We start from the raw sequence: 15649 nt of genomic DNA, 5'->3' as shown, positions 1-15649 counted from the left end.
AGGAAACTGAGTGACAAGTTTAAAAGAAAGCATATCCCCTTTCTGGAAAATACTCATTCTGACAGACAAAGCCTATGTTTTATGAAACATATATTAGTTTTATGTTACATCACAGACCTGATTGAAGGGTTGTTTCTTTTATTTGCTACAGAGAGTCCTACGTTTGCTTCCATCAAAAAAAAAAAAAATCATAGAGGACTTTCTTGGTGGTTCAGGGCTTGAGACTCCAAGTTTCCATGCAGGGGGCACGGGTTCAGTTCCTAGCTGGAGTTCTACGTACCATGCAGTATGGAAAAAAAAAAAAAAAAGATAGATCCTATATCTGATCTATGGGGGAGGGGTGCTTCCCAGGTGGCTCAGTGGTAAAGAATTGGTCTGCCAATGGTGGAGACCTGGGCTCAACCCCTGGGTAGAGAAGATCCCTTGGAGGAGGGCATGACAACCCACTCCAGTATTCTTGCCTGGAGAATCCTATGAACAGAGAATCCTGGTGGGCTGCAGGCCATGGGGTCACAAGAGTCAGACGTGACTGAGTGACTGAGCGCACACATGCATGTTTAATCTGCATTATCCCGTGACCGACCACAGGATAATGTCAACCCAGTGGTGAGGAGATTCATGAGTGATAGCCCGCTTTAAGGTTAATTGTTTTGGATAATAATCATCCCTGCATTTCACTGGAGGTTCACGTCTAAAAGAAAAATTGTATATTTTCTCTAACTTTTTATTTTGAAAAATGTTCATGTCAGTACCTATACTTACAGTTATCAGTTATACACGTATTTTGCTAATTAAAAATAAGTTTCACATAACACTTCACACCTGAATACCTCAGCATGCATTTCTTAAGAATAAGGACATGTGCCTATGTATCCACAATACCATTCTCACACCTCAGAAAATCAATTTCATGTCATTTAAGATATGGCCCATATTGAGATTGATCTGATTATTCCCCAAATGTCTTCTAGAGCTGTTATGCCTCCCAATCCAGGATCCAAACTAGGCTGTGCCCTGCATTTTAAAAATACTCCACACACACGACCTATTTAATCATGGCCTTGAGTCCTCAGTACGAAATATGTCTATGTAGATAATTGTTGTTTCATTAGAAACATGAATTTTTGTGTTCACAGATGAATTTTCTGTGCTGAAGGGAGTCTAGAAGTCAGAAGAAGAATGCCCTCTTATCCTGTTTATGATAGACAGTCACATGATAGAGTCAATGGATCTCAGCTTGAATATTTTCTGTGATAGAAAGCTAGCTACTTCATGACATAACCTGTTCCAGGGTTGGGGGACTCTTAACTCTTGCACACCCTTTGTCATCACTAATGGATGGAATGTACTAGAAGAAGCATTTGGCTTCCCTAACAGATGAAGCTGGTTTTAAAACACCTTTCCAAAATTACAACTGTCCAAATGAGGGAGTTTCTCATTATTAATAAGCTTTGTCATTAGAATGGATATAATCTACCATGTGCTATGTACTAAATACATTTAACAGATTATTTTTTATCCTCATGACACCTCATGAATATTCCCTCCAGTTTATAAGAGAGGAAAGAAAGGAAGGCTCAGAACATGAAATTACTATACACATACTCATGCCACCAGCAACTGTGTGAGCTGGGCTGAACCCAGGTCTGACTCATTTTTTGATCCCATCTGCTTTTTCTTTTTATCACTAGACATGTGCAAAGTCTGGGTAACCACCTGCTAAGGATGCTCATGATGGGATTCTGGAATCTGAGGCCAGAATGCCACTGAAGTCTCTTCTAAACCATAATCCATGGCTCTTTTTGACTCTGTTTTCTTAATGTCTACAAAGAATTATTTGATTATAATTTGGAGGTATGTTGTGTTTTTATACTCGTTAAGAATACTCTGTACCAATAACATGCAGAAATAATGACATACTTTTGTGATGTGATTCAATTTAAAAAGGAGGAGGATATGAAAATCTCACCTTATCATAAATTGTAGCATTTCGAGCTGCTGTTGAAACCCACACCTCCTTGAAGAATTTGTCACTCACTGGATCCTGAATGTCTTCACTGGGGCCAGAAAGATAGCCGAGAACAACCCTGAAATATAAGTGTCCTCCTGAATGAGTAACTGAGACAAAAGCAGTTTGTTTGCAGGCACTGTTTCAAATGGTACAGTAATTCAGGCACTCAACCATACAAGCCTATTTTTTTTTTTAAAGGAAATTAAAGGAAGCCATGTGTCCACAAGAGAAAAAGACAGCATGTACCCCAATGTTCATTGCAGCACTATTTACAATAGCTAGGACCTGGAAGCAACCTAGATGTCCATCAACAGATGGATAAAGAAGCAATGGTACATATATACAATGGAATATTATTCAGCCATAAAAAGGAGTGCATTTGAGTCAGTTCTAATGTGGTAGATGAACCTAGAGCTTATTATATAGATTGGAGTAAGTCAGAGAGAAACAAATATTGTATATTGACACGCATATATGGAATCTAAAAGATGGTAATGAGCCTATTTGCAGGGCAGTAATGGAGCTGAAGACAGAGAACAGATTGTGGACACAGTAGGGGAGGGAGCGCGTGAGATGAGTTGAGAGAGCAGGGTGGGACGAATTGAGGAAATATACACATTACCGTACGTAAAATAGATAGCCAGTGGGAATTTGCTGTATGACTCAAGGAACTCAAACCAGTGTTCTGTGAAAATTTGGAGGTGTGGGAAGGGGTGGGAGGTGGGTGGGAGGGTCAAGAGGGAGACACATGTATACCTATGGCTGATTCATGTTGATATATGGCAGAAACCAACACAGTATTATAAAGCAATTATATTCCAATTAAAAATAAATAAATATACAGAAAAAGACTAAGTGTGTGTCTTTATGAAAAAAAGAATCCTAAGTTGCAAAACAAAACAAAAAACCCTAAGTTGTTATAATGCTTGAAAGTTTTAACTGTTAGACAAGAAAGACCTTCATTTCATTCTAAGAGAGTCCTTGTAATTTGGCCTAGAAGGGTGAGGACCTTGGAAGATAGGACTGGTAGTCAAAGAATGTGCCAGCCAATATGCTGAGCCCTTTCCAAAAATGATCTCAGTAAATCCTCAACAGCCTGTGAGGAAGTAACTATTAAAAAAATTTTTTTAAATAATAAAAAGGGAACAACTATTATTATTTTCCTTTACAGAAAAGGGAACTAGGCACAGAAAGTTTAAGTAACTCTTTCAAGGTCATACAGCTTAATAAGCTGTCAATCTGGGACTCCAACCTGGATCACCTAACTCCTAAACCTGTGCTCTTAACCAAGACCCAACCTTCTTACCCCCATTTTTCCCTTCTAACCTTCCCTCTTCCCTCCCTTGGGCCAAGAACTACGCTGAACTCTGGGTATAGAAATGAACACGAAAGACATGGAGCCTCTCTGGGTGGAGTTATTTTGGTGGGTAAGATCAACATTGAATAAAGAATCACCTTCAGAAGGAATTGGTTAAAATGTGGTAAATACCAGGTGTGTTTTAAGAGTATGAGATGGGAGTAGCCAGGGAGTCTTTTCCTTCCCCACCTACCATCTTTCAGGATTCAATGCAAGATTGCCTCTACACAACTTCTTATGGCTCCTCCTTCTCCCATTTCCTGTTTCTCCCAGTCGATCTTTCTTCCCTTGTGCCCCACACTGTGCTTCACATATGCTTTGTTTTTGTCAGAACACCTGCAATATTCATGCACTTTTTGCTTTTAACAGGCCCATCTCCCAGTTCTAGCACATAAATTCTTTGAGAGAACATGATTTAGTTAGTCTCATATCCCCAGAGTACCTGGCATAAAAGAAGACATGCAGTAGATTGTCTGAGTTGATCAAATATAAACAGAGGACTAGAAATAATAAGAAATTCTCAAGCAAAGCAAGACAAATTTCAGAGGTCATATTTGAAAATGATAAGAGCTCTTGTACTTACATAAAGCCTGAGAGTTAAAAAGCACGTCTATTTTAATGCTGTGAGGTTGATGGTGCATGATTCCCATTTTGCAAATGGGAAACAAAAGGTTGGAGACATCCTATTAGCAGAGCTAGAATCTAAGCTGAGTCCAAAGCCCTTTTCTCACTTGCCTGGCAGTTTCAAGGAATAAATACAAAGGCTTGTGCTGCTCTGGAAACAGAAGTGGAGAAACAGGTCTCGGAAGGGTTTTGGCTTTTATACTGCATGAAATTGGGACGCACTGCAGGCACTGGAGCAAGGAGTGACAGAATCTGACTTACATGCTACAAAAACGGCTGCTGTGTTGAGAACAGACTGTGCAGGGCGAGGGCTGAAACACAGAGACCAGCTGGGAGTCACTGCAGTGATCTCGGTGGGAGATGATGGTGGCTTGAGCAGTGGAGAGGAAGGTGGGGAGATCAGGTTTCACTGATGCAGTGGACATAGAGTGTGACAAAAATAGGCATCAGGATGACGAGGGCCTTGGCTTGAACAACTAGATGAAGGTAGTTGCCATTAGCTGAGATGAGGAATTCTGTGGGTAGAGTCAGTGAGGGAAGACCAGGAATTCAACTTTGAACCTGTTGGGACGTCTATTAAATATTCAAGTGGTGAAACTAAGTAGGCAGTTGGATAAATGAATTGGAGTTTGGGAGAGAAGGTTTGGCTGGAGATGTAATTTTGAGAATTGTCCACAAATGTATACTCATAAAGCCATGTGATTGAGTATAGACAGAGAAGAGGACCTCAACAGTAGTGGAGAGAAGCAGCAGTCAGTGAGGCTGCAGAAAAGCCAGAAGGTGAGTATCCTGGACCAACACAGCGTTAAATTCTGATGAAAACCAACCGTTGGATTTAACAGGGTGGAGATCACAATATTGTTACCCTCTTAGTATTTAAATATGTAGATTTACATCATCATTTTTAATGACTGCAGAATTTCCAGTTATGTGAAAATTTATTTAACTAGCTCTTTTATTATGACCTTTTGGGTTATTTCCCGTTTTCCATTATTATAAACAAAGCTATAATGAACATAATTTATTCATCACATATAATTACTTTGTGAATTTCTATGATTATTTCACTCAGAGAAATTTAAAAGGTAAAATTCCTGGGTCAAACATTATGCAAAATTTACCTCAGGAAAGACTGTTCCAACACACATAATATTTACCATGTGTGTTCTCCCCAGTCAACTCCAGTATTACCAATACCTAAAATAGCTCAGTCAGATTATGAGGATAAAAAGGCATCTCACTTGAGTTTTAGTCTGCACTTTTTCTATCATATAAAAATTCTCTGAAAGGGAATTCCGTGGTGGTCCAGTGGCGAAGACTTGGTGCTTTCACTACGAGGGTCTGGGTTCAATCCCAGGTCAGGGAACTAAGATCCCACAAGCCAAGTGGTGCAGCCAAAAAATAATAATAAATTTAAAAAATTATCTAAAACAAATGAATCTGGCACCTGGGCTCACTATGATTCTTAGTGTTTTACAACCTCGAAATTCTACTTCTACTTCAAATTACGTCTTCTAGGTGGTGCAGTGGTGAAGAATCCACCTGCCAGTGCGAGAGAGGCAGGAGACACGGGTTCCATCTCTGGGTAGGGAAGATCATCTGGAAGAGGAAGTGGCAACCCCCTCCAGGATTCTTGCCTGGAAATTTTCATGGACAGAGGAGCCTTGTGGGCTGCAGTCCATGGGGTCACAGAGAGCTGGACATAACTGGGCATGAACACACACGTGCAGACTACACAGGGATAGCTTTCAGAAAAGATCCTAAAGGATGATGTTTGCACACAGAGGCTGCTGCTCCTTAAGACCCAAAGCAAAATGTAACTGTGTCAAATCTGAAGGACAGTGCAAGTTACAACAATAAGCCAATTATAATAATGCCTTTGATTTGGGTTGGGTCTAAGCAGCTGAAAACAGCAAAAAAGAATACTTCTGTGACTTTGCTTTTAAATGAGGACAAGAGGTGAGGCAATGTGTCTGTCAAGTTATCAGTTAAGAACTTGTGAGTAGGAAAAGGATTTATATAAGCCTGTAACAGATAATATTCAGTAATAAGTTCTTTTGCCTGTCAGTTTAATTATTAAAAATTTATATTAAAAAGTACAGTAAATATAATATGAAGTACCCTGGGTATTTGGGGATTAAGGTTTCAGAGAAAATGAATTTGGTTTTGTGCTGATGTGAATAATGGCAATTATTGAATGTTTATTTACATTATCAGTGGGACAGTAGGAAGGGCACAGAAAATTCTCTGTTCTTTCCACTGCTATGTCTACCACTGTCACTGATTCTGAGCTCTACCTGTGTTGCTAATGGTTTCTATTGAGTGATGGCTACATCTGTAAAGTCTGGATAATTTTCTAGGACTTAATGAACTGTTTGGCATGTAGTTGTGACATACAGGGCAGTACTGTGATGGTTGATTCTATTTAGAACTGATTGCACAGCGAAATGTGTCTCTCTATTTTTATTCAAAAATAAGCCAGATGGGAAATGGATTGAAGTTGCATTTTTTTAAGGAGGAAAATGGCTCAACTCTAGGTCACAATGTTTATCTTTGAGGTTATTTCCCAGTAAAAAGAGCTAAAATCAACATAAGGTTTTCAGGGTGGTTTTTAATGTATTATTTGTGTCTGCTATTGTGGAAGAGTGAAAATGCTTGTTCAAGAACAACTGCTGCTTTAAGACAGTTTAAAAGTTGCCAGGAAAAATCAAGCAGCTAGGGACAAACTTATCACGAAATGTACAGAGTCAGCAAAAAGCTAAAAGGACAAGAGCAAAAATGTTTCAGTTCAGTTCAGTAGCTCAGTCGTGTCCGACTCTTTGTGAGCCCATGGACTGCAGCATGCCAGGCCTCCCTGTCCATCACCAACCCCCAGAGCTTACTCAAACTCATGTCCATTGAGTCGGTGATGCCATCCAACCATCTCATCCTCTGTTGTCCCCTTCTCCTCCTGCCAGCATCAGGGTCTTTTCAAATGAGTCAGCTCTTTGTATCAGGTGGCCAAAGCACTGGAGTTTCAGCTTCAACATCAGTCCTTCCAATAAACACTCAGGACTGATCTCCTTTAGGATGGACTGCTTGGATATCCTTGCAGTCCAAGGGACTCTCAAAAGTCTTCTCCAACAACACAGTTCAAAAGCATCAATTCTTCAGTGCTCAGCTTTCTTTATAGTCCAACTCTCACATCCATACATGAGTACTGGAAAAACCATAGCCTTGACTAGATGGACCTTTGTTGGTAAAGTAATGTCTCTGCTTTTTAATATGCTATGTAGGTTGGTCATAACTTTCCTTCCAAGGAGCAAGCATCTTAATTTCATGGCTGCAATCACCATCTGCAGTGATTTTGGAGCCCCCCAAAATACAGTCTGTCATTGTTTCCACTGTTTCCCCATCTATTTGCCATGAAGTAATGGGACCAGATGCTGTGATCTTAGTTTTCTGAATGTTGAGTTTTAAGCCAGCTTCTTCACTCTCCTCTTTCACTTTCATCAAGAGGCTCTTTAGTTCTTCTTCGCTTTCTGCCATAAGGGTGGTGTCATCTGCATATCTGAGATTATTGATATTTCTTCCGGCAATCTTGATTCCAGCTTGTGTTTCTTCCAGTCCAGCGTTTCTCATGAGGTACTCTGCATATAAGGTAACTCAGCAGGGTGACAATATACAGCCTTGATGTACTCCTTTTCCTATCTGGAACCAGTCTGTTGTTCCATGTCCAGTTCTAACTGTTGCTTCTTGACCTGCATACAGATTTCTCAAGAGGCAGGTCAGGTGGTCTGGTATTTCCATCTTTTGAAAAATTTTCCAGTTTGTTGTGATCCATACATTCAAAGGTTTTGGCGTAGTCAATAAAGCAGAAGTACTCCTGCTTTCAATAATGAAAATCCTAAAGCATTACTGAAGAATAAAAATTTTGAAGAAACTGAAGTACATACTTTGTTCTTCAATAGGATGGCTCAATATTATAAAGACATCAGCTCTTTTTATATTAATCTGTACTCCAGTATTCTTGCCTAGAAAATCCCATGGACAGAGGAGCTTGGTGAGCTACAGTCCATGGGGTCGCAAAAGAGTCAGACACAACTTAGACACTAAGCAACAGCAACAATAAATATACTGTAGTCATGATCAAAAAACTAAGGCAGGAACTTGAATAAACAATGTTAAAGTTCATGTGGAAGAATGAATAAGAGTAGCCAATGTTTTTTGGAAAAAATATACTAATGTGGGGAAGTGGTATGGTAGGAAGGAAGTAGTATTAAAGTGCACAGTTATGATAATTAAAATGATACCACACTGGCATGCAAGCCAACAGAACTTCAATAGGAAGCAGTAGAGAGTACAGATAGGTTAGGCTGTACGGCAATTGGGTACAGCATAAAGAGGCACTGCAGGCTAGAGAGGCAAACACTACTGTAGTCATGCACTTCCGGATCAGCTGGTTTCTCCAGCAAAACGAGTTAGAGTCCCTACTTCCTTTCTAACATTAAAATAATTTGCAGATGCTGAATGTAAAATATAGTATCAGGGACTTCTATGGTGGTCCAGTGGCTAAGACTCCACACTCCCAAGGCAGGGGACCTAGGTTCAATCCCTGGGGAGGGAACTAAATCCCACACGCCATAACTAAGAGTTCACACGCCACGACTGAAGATCCCGTGTGCAACTGAGACCCAGTGCAGCCAAATAAATAATAAATAAGTGAGTAAATATTAAAAAATAAGTAAATAGAAAAGAATAAAAAGTAATATTAAACAAGCACTAGAAGATAAAATATAAGGAAATAGGAAATATTTTGTCTTGGGTTGGGGAAGCTAGTCTAAGCATATTTATTAAAATGGGGAGAAAAAAGAAAAACCTGATAGATTTGATTAATAAGAGTTGAAGTTTCCCCCAAACACTATAAACATGATTAAAAAGCAATTGGCAAGTCAGATTTGCAACAAATGGGAGAAAGAAATTAGCCTCTTGTATACTTAAATTCCTTATAAGTCATTTTAAAAAAAAGCAAAACATTCCAACAAAATGGACAAAGGACATGAATAGTCTAGACAGTTTACAAAAGACCAAGTACAAATGGGTAATGGATACATTTTTAAACTCTCAAATTGCACATTTTTTAAAAAAGGGAAAATTCATTTTGAAACCCAACAAATCGGCAAAGCTTAAATAAAATAACAGAATTCAGAAAAGATGGAAGGAAAAAGTCCTCTAAAACATTGTTAGAGATACAATATGAAGTCAGAGGGCAAAGGAAACTACACACTTCCTTTGGCTAGAAATTCCAGGGCTAGGATTTAGTTAAGGCACAATTAAGGAGGTGAGCAAGATGCTTCTACAACCACACCCACTTTTGTAAGTCAGTGATAAATCTGGGTGTTACTGAGGTTCTCCTTAAAGAAATTATGGCATACTCATATGATGTGGAGAAGGAAATGGCAACCCACTCCAGTGTTCTTGCTTGGAGAATCCCAGGGACGGCGGAGCCTGGTGGGCTGCCGTCTATGGGGTTGCACAGAGCCGGACACGACTGAAGCAACTTAGCATATGATGCGATACAATGCAGACATTAAATGCATTACAATGTAGCTATTAAATGCTATAGAACACAATGACATGGAAAAGTGTGTGCAACATTGTTTAAATAATAAAGAACTTTGTGGAACTACAAGAACCCATTATGTTTAAAATAAGAAATACAACACAGTGATATTTATGTATAGAAAAAAGTGGAATGAGATACACACCATGTTAAAATTATTAGCCCTGGGTGGTGGGATTACAGATAAATTTAATTTTCTTATTGCTTTTCTGTGTTTGCCAAATTTTCTATAGTGAAAATATGTTGAAATCAGAACTCTCTGCCTCTATAATTATTATACATTTAGAAATTTATAAAGAAGCCCACACCTTTAAAGAGAATACTTAAGTTCTCATGGAACTGAAAAGGTATGACATTTATCTCTAGTTTACAGGAGGAAATATTTCTTTCCCTATATAACCTACAGTAGGCAATCAATGGGTTGATTAACAGGATACTAATTTTAAACTCTCCCCTCTAAACAAAACAAATTTACATTAGAAGCTAATTGAAATATCAATAATTAGACAAAAAATCTTACTGGCAAAACAATTAGTAACAAATGTGAATAAAAACAGAGGTCTGACATATTCCGAGGGATAAATTTGCTGAGTTCCTGGGGCAGAGGGAGCAGAATGAACTGAAGCTTGGTTCTCAAAAGCCAGAGTCTGGAGTGGGTAGGAGGGAAGGGCCTCTAGCATTTGCAGGAGGTAAGTGCTGGCGGTGTGTCTGTCTGCCAGTGAGCCAGTTTCCAGAAGCGACTGTTAACTGGGAAAGGTGACAACAACAGGACTGCCACCGTGTGTGTGCTGCCTTTCCCCAGAGAGCTTAAAGCACCACCTCTAACTGGGGCACTTGTCTCGATCTCACTGCAGAGACCACACTGAAATCCCGTCCTGGCCAATATAGCTTTCTGTGTGGGCTTCAGTCACTCAGTCGTGCCCAACTCTGTGTGACCCCATGGACTGCAGCCCACCAGACTCTTCCGTCCATGGGATTCTCCAGGCCAGAATACTGGAGTGGGTTGCCATTTCCTTCTCCAAGGTATCTTCCTGACTCAGGGATCAAGCCGGGGTCTCCTGCATTGCAGGCAGATTCTAGAATCATACAATTGTAGACTTCCTGAAAAAGCTTACAGGTGAGAGGGTGGTTGGGGTGTTTCATAGACAGTGGGAGCTCAGTGTGTCTGCAGTGACTGGGGAAGAGGGAGAAGAGATAAGAAGCCATTCAGAAAAAAAAAAAAAAAAAAAGCCATTGGGGAGGGAACAGAGAAGCGACAGGATCTGAGTTAGGTTCTCGAAGGATCACTCTGTTCACTGACACCGGGATACAGGGGCTGGGATGGGGCCAGTTAGCGCCGTGCCCAGGGAAGTTCTGAGGAACTTAACTGAATGAAGGACTCATTTGGGACCACACAATCCTTGGTTCTCAGCCCAGCGCTCTCTCCGCTGGACCACAGATTTGTTTAAAACTCACATCTTCCTGTAGAAGATCAGGAATCTTCTATGTCTGGAGTCATCTCAAATCTGAGAACTGAAATTTCCACATTTAAATTTAACACCAGTAATCTCTAGCACTCTCCTTTAGCGATTTTAAAAATCATATCCTTGTATCACTGGAACTATTTCAATTCCTAAAAGTGGACTCACCATAAAAAACTTAAATGGACACTAGGTGGTTTGACTTGGTCCTAAATCTATTAATAGATTTAAAATGCTAGTTGTTGTTTTTTTTTTTACACATAAAAATAATAAAAGCTATTAAAATAGGAAATGTTTGTGCCCCACACAAAGCCATTTTGCACCACATCCTGTGTTCTGGGGACACTGTTTTGAAAAAAGAAGAACCTGGAGAGGGCAGGTGTGCTGAGAGTTAAGAGGCTGGGCTGGGTCGCAGTGCCTACTGCAGAGGGACACCCAGCTTCAGAGACCCACCGAAAGCACTGAAGCCGAAGTCCTTGGGCAAATCGACCAGCTTGGTACTCTCTTCCATCCATTACCGAAGGGACTGTCTCCGTGTCCTGCACAATGACAGCCATTTCACTGTCTCGCTTGCCCAGCATGCTTCGGTCATTTATGTTGGCAGAGCCTATAAGGAGAAACAGTGTAACTGAACAATTTTCTTGTCGAGGTAGACACTCTCTTGTCCTCCACACTGGATTCTTCCTTGCTAAATAAACCCTCACTTTGTTTGGTTATCAAGAGGTGCGGTGCTCTAGGGAAGCAGTGACCTCCCTAACCCAGGGGTGAATCTCGATCTGTCTAAGTCAACCATGGTCATGACATTATTTCTGCCAGTGACTGCTTAGAAATAGGCACTTGTCACGATTCCAGCCATTGTAACATGCAGGCAAATCTGCCAGGGGCTTCTGAGAAAGTTTTCTACTTCTTATTAACAGAGACAAGAACAGGATACTCTGGCTTGAAAGGTTGTATGAAAGCATGATTCTAGGAGCTGTAGCAGCTCTTTTGTAACCAAGAGGACAAACAGATCAGTTAAAGACAGCAGAACAGATAGAAGAAAGATTCTGGGTCTTTAAGTCACTGAACTAGCCAACTCTAGAACTTCTTAACCTTACCTTATCTTTTCTATTGTTTCACATACCTCTAGCTGAATTTTCTATCTTGTGGCTCAAGGGATTCTAACTGATATAATCATTAAGCAGACAAAGAAACAAGAATGCTTACCAGTTCAGTTCAGTTAGCTTTTATACTTAATAATTAAATTCTGCAGACTTTAACTCATGGCCATATAATTATAAATGTCAAAATCCAAGAAGACCTTCACAGCAATATAATCCACTCTCAAACACAGACTATCATTAGTGGCTATGAGTTTCCATTCTCTGCATCAACTTCTCTCCATTCTATTTTTAAATCCAAATGAGCTGAGAATGTCAACTTTCACAGGTATTTGGATATTAATTCAATGTGTATCTTCTGCATTCCTCTGTCATATATTGTTACTTTTTCTGCATTAACCATCATGGATCCACACTGTTGAATCCTTGAGGTATTCTACAAACTACAGAAGGGCCTGGCTGATTCTCTTTTTCTTTCTTGCTCCTCTTGCTCTAGCCCCACGCTCCACTGCTTCTGCAGACTCAGAGCAGAAGGGTCAGGTTGAAAAGGAGCTCAGGGCTACCCTCTGTATGGGGCCATCAGGGTGGAAGGTATTAGCCCAAATGGCAGGATGCTAGACATGAGAGGAAGCCAGCTCCTCCTAAAGAGACTTCACTGCCATTTGCCACAATACAGCATGTGTGGATGCTTGCTAAAGCCACTTCAGTTGTGACTTTGTGACCCCATGGACTGTAACTCGCCAGGCTCCTCGCAACCCACTCCAGTACTCTTGCCTGGAAACTCCCATGAACGGAGGAGCCTGGTAGGCTGCAGTCCAAAGGGTTGCAAACAGTCGGACATGACTGAGCAACTTCAATTTCACTTTCACTTTCATGCATTGGAGAAGGAAATAGCAACGCACTCCAGTGTTCTTGCCTGGAGAATCCCAGGGACAGCGGAGCCTGGTGGGCTGCCGTCTATGGGGTCGCACAGAGTCGGACACGACTGAAGCGACTTAGCAGCAGCAGCGTATGTAGCAAAGAAGCCTCCTCCCTGCGTGAATTGCCCCTTACCCAGGTGTGTGAACTGTCAGGGGTGAGGAGTAAGGTCCCCCAAGTGCTGCTTAGGGGCTTACTAGGTGGCTCAGTGGTAAAGTATCCGCCTGCCAAGCAGGAGACACTGGTTCGATCCCTGGGTTGGGAAGAGCCCCTGGAGTAGGAAATGGCAACCCACTCCCCTATTTTTGTCTGGAAAATTTCATGGAAGAATAGCCTGGCGGGCTATACAGTCCTGCTGCTGCTGCTGCTAAGTCGCTTCGGTCGTGTCCGACTCTGTGCGACCCCATAGATGGCAGCCCACCCGGCTCCTCCGTCTCTAGGATTCTCCAGGCAAGAACACTGGAGTGGTTGTCATTTCCTTCTCCAATACATGAAAGTGAAAGTGAAGTCGCTCAGTCGTGTCCGACTCTTAGCAACCCTGTGGACTGCAGCCTACCAGGCTCCTCCGTCCATGGGATTTTCCAGGCAAGAGTACTGGAGCAGGGTGCCAGCTCCTTCTCCATCTATACAGTCCATGGGGGTCTCAAAGAGGCAGACATCAGATCGAGCAGTGCTGGGACGTCACTACCACATGTCCCCAGCAGAGGCCGCTGTCGGGCCGGGGCTGCTGAATTGGGAAGACATTGCTCTTCACTGTCTGGCAGCCTGAGCAAATGAGCCCTCTGGAAAGCCTTCTACACACAGAGGCGCGCGCGCGCGCGCACACACACACACACACACACACACACACACACACTTTCACACACACACACTTTCACACCGGTCCCCCTAGACTCCCTCCCAGCACTGTGGGCCCCACACTCGCCAGCAGAGGAGTGCATTGCTGGCATTCTGAACTAGAATTCTTAGAGGGCGTGTTTTCTTGTACTTCCAGGGTCCGTCAGCAGTTTCCCAGGGCACTCTCGACCGCACTGGATAAGTGAGCGGTGCTTCTCTTGCGCTCATGCTCAGTCATGTTCGACTCTTTGCGACCCTTTGGGCTGTAGCCCACCAGGCTCCTCTGACCATGAAATTTCCTAGGCAGGAATACTGGAATCCTCCAGGGGATCTTCCAGACTGAGGGACGGAACTTGCGTCTCCTGTGTTTCCTGCACTGTAGGCAGATTCTTTACCCACTGAGCCATCTGGGAAGCCAGGATAACGGAGTTGGCCTCTACTTATTAGGAATGTGGAGAAGGGGAAGAGAAAACTTCAGATGAATTTAATAAATGAGATACTAAAAATGAGATATTGATGGAGGCAAATATTATTTCCCGTTTTGTTGTTAAACATTCCCATATTCTGAAAATCAAATTCAGAACAGCAGGCTATAGTATTAACCCATTTCTACAGAAAATATGAGGAAGAAGAATGGGCAAGGACTCTAGGAAGATACACACTCAAGAGTTAAGGGTGGTGAGTGCTTTCTGGCAAAGGGAAGGAGACACTAAGGGGAATTTTGACCTTTCACTCTATGTGAGTCCTTAGAATTTGAATTGTTTTCAACAAATGTACTCTGTATTTTTATGGTGACTGCAGTCCCTTGGTTTATTAGGACATTGTCTTGATAATTTAAAACCACTTAATTTTTGGAAAATGACCTTTTCTAAGCCTGTTATTAGGAACTTTTTAAATACTGTGAAATATAGCAAAATAGAAAAGAGTATATGAAAACTTATAAGTACAACTTAGGTAATGACTTTAGAAAATCATCGAATTTATTACCCAAGCTGAAAAACAGAACATTACCACATTCAAGAAGAACTCAGCTATCTTCCTGTGGAAGTCCTTCCCTTCCCAGGAGAGAAACTTTATATAGAATTTTGTGTTCATCATGCTAGGATGATGTTTTCCTGAACAAACAAGTTTACTTTGGGCTTATTTTTAATTTGTGTAAATAGAACCATATAGTAGATAATCTTTGGAGACTGGCTTCTTTCATTCAACATCATATCTTTGGGATTTATCTTATACATATCATAATCCATTATTTTCCTTAAATGAGCACCCACAAACCTATTTATTCATTCTACTGTTGATGGATGTTTGGGTTGTTCCCAGAGTTTTGCTATGAGACACAGTTATGTTCTACATAGTGGTGTGTATGTTTCCTGATGTACACATGTGGGAGTTTCACGGGGCTCTGTACACAAGAGTGGCATCCCTGGTGTTGCTTAGTATTGCCAGCACTTGGACTGTCCAGTTTTTTATTTTTGCCAATTGGTATTTTGAAAACCTGTTCTTTTCCTCATTACCATATTAATGAGGATGGACATCTTTCGTATATTATGGGACTCAGATATGTCCTTTTTGGGGGTGCTCCTATACAATTCCTCTGCTCCTCTTTCTTTGGATATTGTCTTTCCTTGTTGATTTAGTTCTTTATATGTTTTGAATTGGCTTCCCTGGTGGCTCAGAAGGTAAAGAATCCACCTGCAATGCAGGAGACCTGGGTTTGATCCCTGGGTTGGGAAGATC

The 15649-nt window shown here is 41.3% G+C and overlaps 1 protein-coding gene across 7 annotated transcripts in view; it reads right to left on the bottom strand.

The window, feature by feature from the left end:
- The window catches only part of PLD1 (phospholipase D1), a 283431-nt gene that overhangs the window by 54784 nt on the left and 212998 nt on the right, over positions 1–15649 (bottom strand). For all 7 annotated transcript variants that reach the window (XR_001918038.1, XM_018047781.1, XM_018047760.1 and 4 more), the window contains 2 exons: positions 11508–11661; positions 1970–2087 (listed from right to left, as the gene is read on the bottom strand). Coding sequence is in view for 6 of the 7 variants with exons in the window: in XM_018047781.1 (XP_017903270.1) it covers positions 1970–2087; positions 11508–11661 (272 nt within the window). In the remaining variant the exon portion in view is untranslated. The remainder of the gene's footprint in view (positions 1–1969; positions 2088–11507; positions 11662–15649) is intronic.

The sequence above is a fragment of the Capra hircus genome, chromosome 1 (assembly GCF_001704415.2).
Source record: "Capra hircus breed San Clemente chromosome 1, ASM170441v1, whole genome shotgun sequence".
NCBI lineage: Eukaryota > Metazoa > Chordata > Mammalia > Artiodactyla > Bovidae > Capra > Capra hircus.
Note: the sequence above shows the minus strand (reverse complement) of the source record. Positions and strands in the feature narration are given on the sequence as shown.